This window comes from Peromyscus californicus, unplaced genomic scaffold, assembly GCF_007827085.1.
Source record: "Peromyscus californicus insignis strain IS unplaced genomic scaffold, ASM782708v3 Scaffold_5__1_contigs__length_169319896, whole genome shotgun sequence".
Taxonomy (NCBI): domain Eukaryota; kingdom Metazoa; phylum Chordata; class Mammalia; order Rodentia; family Cricetidae; genus Peromyscus; species Peromyscus californicus.
In genome coordinates, this window is record NW_026294573.1 from 44,976,606 (window position 1) to 44,988,333 (window position 11,728).

The following is an 11,728-nucleotide window of genomic DNA, read 5'->3' on the forward strand; positions in this document are numbered from 1 at the left end:
AGGAAGTCAGAGAGGCAGGCGGGAGGCAGGAGCCAGGTGATGCGGAGACACAAGAGAGAGACAACTTTAGCTAGTATTCCCATTAGTTCCTGATGACTCTGGGGTGGAAAGTACCAGCAGCCGTCAGTTTTCCAAGTCCACAGCTCCAGGTGGAGGCAGACCCTGGGAGTCCCAGGGAGACAGTGGGCCATGTACCCCCTCCGCTCAGGAGTCAGTGACGTTTGCTCTCTCAGCTGTTCCACATGGAGCAGGTGCGCCGCATCCCTGAGGAGTACTCCCTGGGGCGGATGGCGGAAGGCCTGAACCACCGTGACCCCATCATGAAGGTGCTGTCCATCCGGGGCCTGGTCATCCTGGCCCGTCGGTCTGAGAAGGTGAGTAGTGGGTTGAGGGAAGCCCAGCTCTGCCAGGCCCTGGGCTGGAGGGAGGGCGGGCTCATCTGTCAGTCTATCAGATGCTGGTGGCTGGAATCAGAGCCTGTGTCTGCCTACCCTCAGCGGTCCCATCTATAAAATGGATCTGCCAACATAATCCCTATGTATTATGTTCTTTTTCAACATTTCCTGATCCAGATTTTGCACAATGTCCCTATAGGCAATGTGTAGAAGGGAAGGGATGGCAGTCATTATTCCTATTTTGTGGGTCTAACAAGGTGGTATAAGCTTAGCATTGTAGAAACTGCCCATTTTTCTCTACTAGGTACTGTTGAAGCTTGTGACATGGCTTGGAAGAAGGGACAGGACATAGACTCAGAAAGCTAACTTGTGATATAGGGTATCATCCACCTGGGGCCAGAGGAGGAAAAAGCCAGAAGGGGATTCAGCAACCTGGCAGGAGGGAATCAAGGCGACCAAAGAAGGCTTTAGGGGACAGCCAGGGAGGGAGTTCAGAAGAGGTAGCAAGATACAGGCAGGGCCTGGAGGTGAAGTAGGGCTAGGCTGCCTCAGTCTTCTGTGAAGGGGAGGCTGGTTTTCCTATCTGCTGGCCCAGGCAGAACCCCCTTCTCCATGCTCCCGTCCCACAGATGGCCAAGGTGCAGGCCCTGCTGCCCTCCATGATCAAGTCCCTGAAGAACATGGATGGTGCGCTGGTGGTGGAGGCTCTCCATGACCTCAACACCATCTTCAAGGGGCAGGGCAGGAAGCTGGACAGCTCAGTCTATGTGGAGATGCTGCAGATCCTGCTGCCTCACTTCAGTGACGTAAGGCATTGGGAGGGGAGAAGGGTGGGAAGAGGAGGTCAGTCACTACCTGGGGTTGCAATATCTCCCATCTACCCCACCACACTGGGGTCTGGGCAGAGCTGATCCAGATTAGAGGAAGGGGCACCTTGACCCAACTGCTTTTCCAGAAGGAAGTTCTTCTGCGATCAGTTTTCCTGGAGAAGGTTGGCCTAACAGGGGACCATTTTTGGCAGTCCCACTGAGAGAGACATTTTCCCAGTTGACCAAAGGCATCTTTAGAATAGTGGGACCTGGCTGGGAAGAATGGTGAGCATTAAGCCTTGGCCCAGTGAGGAGGGAGCTGGCCCATGTCAGCCCCACCATGGGGCCTGGGCTCTTCTCTGTCTTTGTGCCAAGAAGGTTCTACAAATGAGGGATAGGAAGGCCAAGGAGCCTCCTCCTGGGTGACAGGCCCCTCCCCTGAGCCTCCTGTTTGTCCCAGGAAAGAGAAGAGGTCCGAGTCCCCTGCATCAATGTATATGGAAAAGTGGTTCAGAAGCTTCGGGTGCCCCGCAACCAAGCCTTGAAGGAGCAGCTGACCAGCACGCTGTTGCCCTTGCTTCTCATCACGCAGGAGGGCAATGCCAAGGTGGGCAAGGTGAGAGCGGGCACAGGTGTCTGGTCCTGAAGGGGCATCTCCTTTACAGACCCAAGCCAGGACTGAGGCCAGTCCATGGAAAGCTGTTATTATGTCCAGCCAGGTGTGTTTCCTAGAGGCATCTTGGACAGAACTGCCCCTTCAAACAGCTAACTTCCCTTGTGCCTTTCTTCTCTTCCTATCGTTTTTATTTGTTTATTTGCAATACTGGGGATTAAGCCTTTCTTAGGCTTCATGCATGCAAGGCCAGCACTCTACCACTGGGCTACATCTGCAATGCTTCCCTTTGCACCTTTCAAACAGGACTTGGTTTTCCAAACTTCAACTAAAAGATTGTGTGTGTGTGTGTGTGTGTGTGTGTGTGTGTGTGTGTGTGTGATGTATGAGTACGAGTACACATGCCACAGTGTGCACATGGAGGTCGAAGAACCACTCTGTGGAGCTGATTCCCTCCTTTTACTTTGACATGGGTTCTGGGGATTGAACTCGGGTCGCCAGGCTTGAGTGGTAAGCACCTTTACCCACTGAGCCGTCTCCTCAGCCTCCAAATCTAGTTGTTGCATGCATTGCCCCCTGGAGGCCTGCTGTCCTGGAATTGCACACTGCTGGTAATTTCTTCCCATTGGTCTACAGAAATGTGTGAAGACCCTGTTCCGCTGTTCTTGCTTCATGGATTGGGATTTGCCCAAGAGGGCTTACAGCCAGAAGCCCTGGGACAACCATCTACAGACAGTGGCCAAAATCTGCCAGTATCTTGTGAGTGCTTCCTGTATGGTTACTGACTCTTCACCAGGGTGTTGGAGGCCGGGAGTCATCCTTTCCTCCTCCTTTGTTTCATACTCTCACTGGCAGTTCACGTTACTGTCTCCAAGCCATTGGCTCTTAAGCATTCATCTCCGTCTCTGATTTCTCTTCTCCTCTAGAATCCACCCCCATCTGAGTCACTGGATACTTCCAATGGCCATCAAGCTGTTGGAGCTATGTCTGTCTATATCATCTGTCTATCTATATCCTCTCTCTCTCTCTCTCTCTCTCTCTCTCTCTCTCTCTCTCTCTCTCTCTCATCTATCTATCTATCTATCTATCTATCTATCTATCTATCTATCATCTATATCTATCTGCACTCTCTGTACTCCTCTGTCTGTCTGTCTCTCTGTGGGGGGGGGGGTGGCTAGGGACCAAACCTGTAACCTCCTGCATGCTAGGCAAGGCCTCTACCACTGAGTTACAGCTCCAGCCTATCGATATTGGATCTTCTGCCTAGATGTCTGCCTTTTCTTTTCCTCTTTTAAATTTTTTGAGACATGGTTTTACTGTGTGTGTCAACCTGGCCTGGAACTCACTATGTGGCCCAGGCTGGCCGTGAACTCACAGTGATCCTCTTGTCTCAGCCTCCTGAGTGCTGGGATTAAAGGTGTGTGCCACCAGACCTGGCCTTTTGGCTTCCATTTCTACAAGAGAATTTCCCCCGCAGTGTTTCTAGTGACGGGCGTCTTATGGGTATGCCCACAGGGTGGGGATGCTGGGGGTAAGGGTTCTGAGGTGTTGGAAATGCTGAGAAATGCTGAATGCTCACCATGACCCTGCAGATTTACAGTGGTCTCAGAGGGCTAGGACATCTCTGTGCTGAGGAATGACATTTGTGGTCACGCTTTCTCGGACCTCCTTTCTCAGTGATCTCTGTGAATAGCTAAGCAGGGAGCAAGCCACACACATGCTGTGGAGGTGTCACTGTGGGTCATGGAACATCTGGGGAGGTGTGCCATCTAGTCCCACTCTCTCTTCCCTGTTGTCATGGGGCATATAGGAGGGAGTCCTGATGGCATCGGCCTTGTGGAGGGGAGAGGAGGGAGCAGGTAGCAGATCAGGAAGTGGAGCTGTGGTATGGTTTGTGAGTTCTCAGACAACCCTGTACCGACTTTTCCAAACTGGCACCAGGGGTCAGCTCACTTGTTGGTTTTCTATTGTTGAGACAGGGTCTCACTGTGCTGTCCAGGCTGACCTTGAACTCTCAAGAGTTGAGTGATCCTCTTGTCTTAGTTTCCTAGACAGCCGGAGCCACAGGTATGTGCCCCTGCCATAGCTGAGGTTAGATCTTTATACTTTGGGATCCATCTGTGACTGGGTCCCAGGCCTGGTGAAAAGGGACATGACCTCAGCCTGGGCAGTTTTCAGCCCAGCTATGTCCATGGCCTGGGAATGAACCCTTCCCATCTGAAGTGAGACCTGTGGGGCTCCCAGTGCCCCCACCCAAGACAAATGTCCAAAGAAAAAAAATGGTTGTAAGACTGAGCCACTGCTAACAGCGACACTTGAGCTCAAGGGCCCTGCAATCAGCACCTACGTTATCACCATCGCTTCACAGAGGGACAAGAAAGCGGGGAAGAAGTGTTTGCCAAGACCATTAATTCACATGCCTGCAGTGGCTGATCACATGGTAGACAATGACCTCTGTGACATGGAAATAGAGTGTCCTGGGAGCCAGGAAAGCCACACCTCACCAAAGGCAGGAGTAGGGAGCCTGAGCTCACTAATATGGGCCCCTCTTGACACAAGGAAAGCTAGGAACCTATATTTTTTTCTTACAAGATAGTAACAGTCAATTTAGCTTATTTAGAAGTATGCTTCCAGGGCTTTTGAGACAGTAGATAAGCTCAGCTGGTACAGTACTTGTTTTGCAAACACAAGGACCTGAGTTCAATCCCCGAGAACCTACGTAGACAGCAACAAACAAAAACCATCGGGGTGTGGTGGGACACACTTGAACTCTCAGCACTGGGGAGGCAGAGATGGGAGGATCCCTGGGACTCACTGGAAAAGCAGCTTAGTCTACTTGGTAAGCTCCAGGCCAATAAGAGACTTTGTCTCAAACCTAAGTGGACAGCATCCAAAGAGGAACAGCAGAGGTTATCCTTGGGGCTCCTCGTACGTGTGCCCCCATGCCTGGCTTTTTGGCTCCCTTTTCTGCAATAAAATTTCCCAGGCAGTATTTCCAGTGACAGGAGTATCCTTGTGCATGCCTGTGCACACCCCTCCCCCTGTACATACATTCACCCTCACACAGGAACATGCACACACATCCACACATAAAATAAAGCACTGTGTTAAGCTGGGTATAACCCTAGCACTTGAGAGGCTGGGGCAGGAGGACTGCTGGGAGTCTGAGTCCATCTTGTGCTGTAGAGGGAGACTCTGTCTAAAAAACAAACAAACGAACAAACAAACAAACAAACAAATTATACACATTGCACTCGGCGCTGCTTTGTAGACCCTTTGGAGTTTGTGACTGTCAGTTTGTACGTCCATGGCCGATCGCTCTGGAGTCTCACTTTCTTCTTTGATTTTTAACAGCTGTGCTCACAAGAAAGTTAAGTTCTTGGGCTGAGTACTCCAGCTCAGTAGAGTACCTGCCTAGCATGCCTGAGACCCTAGGCTAGACCCTTAGGACCCCATAAACCCAGCGTGGTGGTGTGGATGTAGTGGCATGTGGTGGTACATGCAGGGAGCCAGTGTGGGCTACATGAAACCCTGTCTTTAAAAAAATGAATACAAGGAAGATCACCTCTAGTCGGAGCTTTAAGAAGAGACCAGCGACTTATTGTTAATCAATGAACTAATCAACTATAGTTCATTCATTCATTTATTAGCACAGTGGTTCTCAACCTCCCTAATGCTGTGACACTTTAATACAGTTCCTCATGTTGTGGTGACACGCCCCCTCCCCCAAAGCCATAAAATTATTTTTGTTGCTACTTCATAATTGTACTTTTGCTACTGTTAGGAATCATAATTAAATATCTGTGTTTTCCAATGGTCTTAGGTGACCCCCATGAAAGGGGTTGGGACCCATAGGTTGGGAACTGCTCTTCTAGAAGTTTCTGGCCACCAGCCCCAATACAAGTCCTGTCCAGGATGCTGAGGACTCTGAGCTGAGTGAAAGGTTCCCTTATCTTGGAAGAGCTCCACATACAAGGGGGAAAGGGCGTACAATTAAAAGCTACAGCTCCGGGTACCATGGCTGAGGATGTGCGAGATGCTGCAGAAGCGTTAAGAATGGTGGATAGCCTGATGGAGGTGGTGGCGCATGCGCCTTTAATCTCAGCACTCGGGGAGGCAGAGGCAGGCAGATCTCTGTGAGCTCCAGGCCAGCCTGGTCTACAGAGTGAGTTCCAAGACAGTCAAGGCTGCACACAGAGAAATCCTGTCTTGAGAAAAACAAACAAAAATGGTGGATGAGCACTCCCTGAGGGTCTTGGAAGGCTTCAGTGGGAGGTAGCATCTGAATTGAGGTTTGAAGGATGAGAGGCAATTTATTAGGTGGAGAGGGGAGGGTGCTCTATAGGAGCAATCCCCATACAAGGCACAGAGCTGGCTATGGCTGGCCATGTCCTTGTTGAACAGCATCATGAGTTTGGCAGTGGAGGCAGTCAAGGGAAGATGTCAGACTCAGGCAGACTGAGAAGGCTTCGCCTGCTGGACTGGGGAGTTCAGACCTTGGCCTTGCAGAGGTTGTCAACAGGAAAGTGGACAGATCAGTTTTCTTTTCTCTCAGTAGCTCTTACCTGAACAACTGCCTCAGAGCCATCCGGACGGCCTCTGTCAGGCTCTCTCGCACAAAGCATAGCTTGTCACTACCAGTCATGAGTGAACGTTTGCACTCTCCAGTGCAAGTGGATGCCTCGTGTGTGCCCGGCTTTTAAGACTCCTCCCTCCTCCGGCTAATTCCCCATTGCTCTGTAGCTCCAGTCTTCCATCCTGGCCAGGCCCCACGGCATCTCTGGTGGGATCTGCGATGTGGAACTTTTCCTCCATTCCACCACGGGCATGGACTGATGGGAGACCCAGGACTGGCACGCCATTAGAAGTGATGGTTTCAGTCAGTTCAAAGAAGACAAAATCTGGCCCCTGGGGGCCTCTGGGCAAAGATCTGGGCAGAAGGGATGTTTAGGAGCAGGGTCAGGGAAGCACTGACAGGTAGAATGGTTGCCCCCAGTTTTGAGGTAGTGAGCCCAGCACTTTGGGGTTTCTCTTCACTCCAGGTGAACTCTCACCGAGACAACATCTTCACTTTCCTTAGCCAGAGCCTGGAGTTTGCCAAGAATCCACGGGCCTCCCTCCGGAAGTCCTCTGTCATCTTCATAGGTAACCTGTTCTGGTATAACAAATCCCGCTGCCAAGCCTCTGCCTGAGTTCCAGTCTGAGCTTCCCAGAATTCCAGTCTCTGGGGAAAAGATCGGTTGCAGATTCTATTTGCTCAGCATTCTACATAAGACCCTTCTAATGGCATCTGGGGCTGCCTCTCCTACACCACTATACTACATTTACTATGTTTTATTTCTATTCTCACCTGCCCAAATAATCATAGTCCCTTCACCAGGGTCAGGAGACCTTCCTGCAGAGAGGCCTGGAGGCGATGGCCTCTGTAGAGCGACACTTTTTTTAGTGTATCTTTTAAATTCATTTGCTCTTTCTCATACCCAGTCCACCCACACACCATCCATCTACCCATCCACTAATCCATCTACCTATCTACCCACCCACCATATAACACACACACACACACACACACACACACACACACACACACACACACACACACACACTGCACTTTCCCGTCCTTTTATCTACCCATCCACTCATCTGTCCATCATCTACCCACCTACCCGTCTACCCATCCATCTACTCATCTGCCCATCTGTCCACTAACCAATCTGCCTATCTGTATGTACATCCCTTCATCCACCCATGTTCCTCCCATCCCTTCATTGGTTTATTTAGAAAATGATTCCCTGCTCTTTGTCAGGCATGATGATTAGGTTAGAGAAACAGAGAGTTGCTGGGGTGGGTGGGGGTGAGATGGGGGGTGAGATGGAGGGGTGAAGGGACTACTAATGTGACCAATACTGGGACACAGGAGCAAGGCTTAGTACTGATAGCTTGTGTCTGAACACAGAGGCCGCTCCTCACATGGTGATTTCTTTCAATCTTGCTCCAAGCCAACTACTTCTAAAACTGTTAAGGTAACACCTAACACCAAGGCCTGTGCTCTGGAGACTAGGCTGGCTTCAAACTCACAGAGATCTGCCTGCCTCTGCTTCCCAAGTGCTGAGATTAAAGGCGTGCGCCACCACCGCCTGGCCCATCAGGTGTTTTAGACAGGTACAGTAACACAGCTTCACAGAGCTAAAGAAATGCAACATAAGCAAAAGTAACACACCTTGGGCAGTGGTGGCGCATGCCTTTAATCCCAGCACTCGGGAGGCAGAGCCAGGTGGATCTCTGTGAGTTCGAGGCCAGCCTGGACTACAGAGTGAGTTCCAGGAAAGGCGCAAAGCTACACAGAGAAACTCTATCTTGAAAAAAAAAAAAGATAATTTGGGGTTGGGGATTTAGCTCAGTGGTAGAGTGCTTGCCTAGCAAGCGCAAGGCCCTGGGTTCGGTCCTCAGCTCTGAAAAAAGAAAAAAAGTAACACACCTTAAGATAATATTCTACTACACCCAGTGGATACAGACCCTGTGTTTAGAGGCCCAGTGTATACAGACCCAGTTTTTACAGACCCAGGGTATATAAGCCCAGTGTATACAGACTCAGTGTATACAGGCCCAGTATATACAGACTCAGTATATACAGGTCCAGGGTATACAGGCCCAGTGTATATAGACTCGGTGTATACAGGTCCAGTGTATACAGACTCAGTGTATATAGGCACAGTATATACAGGCTCAGTGTATACAGGCCCAGGGTATATAGTCCCAGTGTTTACAGGCCCAGTGAATACAGACTTGGTGTATACAGACAGGAAACTCACTGAGACTCTAGGCAGGCCCCAGGCTCAGCCTGCGTCAGAGTCAGGAAGGACTTCATAGAGAGCCACTTTCTGAAGTTAACATACAAGGACAAACAGGAACTCCCCAGGAAAACACATGAGTGAAGAGTCTCTGGGAAGGGTGGGGGATAACCAGGACCCAGGCACCATGGGACCTAGGTACATGGAGCAATGACATCTCAGAGGTCCCTTGCAGCTGTGGCTGACAGGTGTATGAGGCTAGGGGCTCAGGGTCCCTGGGGAAACTGGGCAGGGAGGCAGTACTTTTCCATGTCACAGATAATGAAGCTAAGGCCTAGCCCAGGGTGGCACTGTCAATTGACCATATCCAGGATCCTGTGCTGTCCTGGTTCGATCCTACCCCCTGGACCAACACCTCCCTGGGACTCCTGTTGAGAATCTGCCCCCAGGTCATATGAAACTGCCATTTCATGCCACCTATGAGGCTGGAAGAGGGCAGGCAGAGTCTCTGAGGCCATCTGGTCCAAGAGTGGGAGGAGCAGGTATCAAGGTGGTTGCCTTCACCTCTTGGATTATCCAGGGTCCCTGGTCCCCTGCATGGAGAACATCATGACTGAAGAGAAGCTGAATGAAGTGAAAGCCAGTAAGTCACGCCCTGGGTTGGGGAGATTGCCGAGGGGGTGAGACCACGAGCAGGATCATAGTGGGTAACAGGAAAAGAGAATGCCGTGGGTCAGGGTAAGATGCCTCAGTTCAGTTCTGCTGTGCTAAAGCTTTATCTGTAGTGAGTGCAATGTCAGCTACTGTGGGGTCACCCAGAGGCAGAGTGCACGGCATCCTGGGGAGCTTGTAACTTCATTAAGCAGATGAGGCTCAAAAGCAAGAGTCTGAACCATTTGGCACAGGGTGGATAGTGTAAATGTTGAAGGGGGCACAGGTTCATCTTGCAACTGAGAGAACTGAAAGGAACAGGGAGATAGGCTGCGGAACTCCAGAAGGGCTTCCTAAAGGAGGCAGAATTTTCACACAAGCTTTGAAAGATGTGACCATCTGAAGGGCTGGGGAGATGCTTCATAGAGGGGTGTCTAAGCCAAGGCTAGGAAGGAAGGATGAATTTTGAGCTTTACCCAGGGAGGAACCTTGTCTAAACAAGTGGCCGTTCTCTTCCTCCAACCCAGCTCTGGAGCTCTTGAGACACGATCCAGAAGCATCAGTATGTATCTATGCAGCCCAGGCCCAGGACCACATTATGGCCAGTTGCTGGCGGAACTCTTGGCCACTGCCACATGGGGATTCATGGGTGTGTGACCCATCCAGTACGCACCGCTGGAGCCCCAGTTGTGAGAGCCTGCCCACTTCCCACCAGCGGCGCTCCTGGATCATGCAGGCACTGAGCTCCTGGAAGATGTCTTTGAAGCAGTGACATGCAAAAGCCCCCAGCCAGATCACTGTAAATACCATATGGTCAACCTCTCCATTCAGATGGCTTCCTCACGAGGGATACCCCGGGTCCTTGTGTAGCCCTCACTCTGACGAGTCTGTGAAGAGAGCATGACCTTCATTTGTTGATTCAGTTGACATTTACAGATGTATGCAGACTGTTTTGTTCATGTCGTACCGTGGGACACCAAGGCACAGGGAGGTGAAGGGGCTTGACCAAGTCCACACAGGGGTCTCCTGGACATCTCAGTGTAGCTAGAGTTTTCCTGACTGGCCCACAGTCAGGACAAATCTCTGTCACCCGCCAGTCCCACAGCCACTCAGACCCGACCAAGTAAACACAGAGACTTATATTGGTTACAAACTGTATGGCCGTGGCAGGCTTCTTGCTAACTGTTCTTACAGCTTAAATTAATCCATTTCCATTAATCTATACCTTGCCACATGGCTCGTGGCTTACCGGCATCTTCACATGCGGCTTGTCATCATGGCGGCTGGCAGTGTCTCCCTCCTCAGCCTTCCACTTCCCAGCTCTATTCTCCTCCTTGTCCCGCCTATACTTCCTGCCTGGCCACGGGCCAATCAGTGATTTATTTATTGACCAATCAGCAACACATTTGACATACAGACCATCCCACAGCATCTCAGTTCCCTTCCACAGCGATAAGAGCAGAAGGGGCAATGGTTTAGGTGACCCTCATGGAAAGGGAAAGAGAGAGGAAAGACTCCAACCATGACATCATGCATATTCAGGGACCCTGGTCTCTGAGTCTCACCCTTGGGTCTTTGCCCAATAATTGCCCACTGCTAATGCAAAACTGTCTGAAGGCATCTTTGTTGTGTCAATGCTACTAACCTCTGGTAGGTAGAGACCAGGTGTCAGGCACAGTTAAACACCTTACAGTGCTCAGGACAGCAGGACAGCCCCACATCTAAATGGTCGAAAGTGCAACGGTTGAGCTCAGCAGGGAGGCATGGGGACCGTGGCATCCAGAGGTTGTGTGTATCAGCTGGAGTCTGGGGTGCCAGAGAAGAGACTTCTCAAGGAGGTTTGGAAAGGTGGCCACATTTGGGCATCTAAGGGTGGCGAGCAGGGCACACGGGACCAAAGACCATCTTCAAAGACACAGTGAAATGGGAGAGGTGCAAGGACCAGGTCTAAGGCCATGGAGGCTGTGCAAAGGAGATAGACTTCATCCAGGAGACAGAGGGGAGGCAGGTGGGGGGCTAAGAAGGGAGATAGAGGAGCAGATGCCAATTTTAGAAAACTCTTTCCTCATGGGATGTAGGAACCCTGGGCACTGCTGCTGCATCAACAGATCGATGCAGCTAGTCTGAAGAAGAATCTGTCACTAGTCAGTAGTGGCGAGTTTATGAATATTCATGACCCAAGGATTCTACCTGTAGGCATACATCTTGGGGTAATCTTCCCGCAGGTCCATAGGGGCATGTGTGAAGACCTCTTGTCGTATTATCTGTGAGGTGAGGTGAGGAGTCAGGCTGGGTGCCCATCCGGGAGGCTAAACCCTATAGGTACCTCAAGCCTTGTGTTAAGTGAGAAAAGTATGCTAAAATTTGTGTGCACAAAAATTTTGTTTTGTTGGCCGGGCGGCGGTGGCGCATGCCTTTAATCCCAACACTCAGGAGGCAGAGCCAGGCAGATCTCTGTGAGTTCAAGGC

At 50.8% G+C, this 11,728-nt stretch overlaps 1 protein-coding gene across 1 annotated transcript in view; it reads left to right on the top strand.

Moving 5' to 3' along the window:
* Positions 1–10,223, top strand: part of Mroh7 (maestro heat like repeat family member 7) — a 44,239-nt gene extending 34,016 nt beyond the window's left edge. The window contains exons 16-22 of the mRNA XM_052717405.1: positions 234–374; positions 1,025–1,201; positions 1,665–1,820; positions 2,454–2,576; positions 6,860–6,962; positions 9,189–9,251; positions 9,787–10,223. Coding sequence (XP_052573365.1) covers positions 234–374; positions 1,025–1,201; positions 1,665–1,820; positions 2,454–2,576; positions 6,860–6,962; positions 9,189–9,251; positions 9,787–10,031 — 1,008 coding nt within the window. The 3' untranslated portion in view covers positions 10,032–10,223. The remainder of the gene's footprint in view (positions 1–233; positions 375–1,024; positions 1,202–1,664; positions 1,821–2,453; positions 2,577–6,859; positions 6,963–9,188; positions 9,252–9,786) is intronic.
* Positions 10,224–11,728: the final 1,505 nt, after the last annotated feature.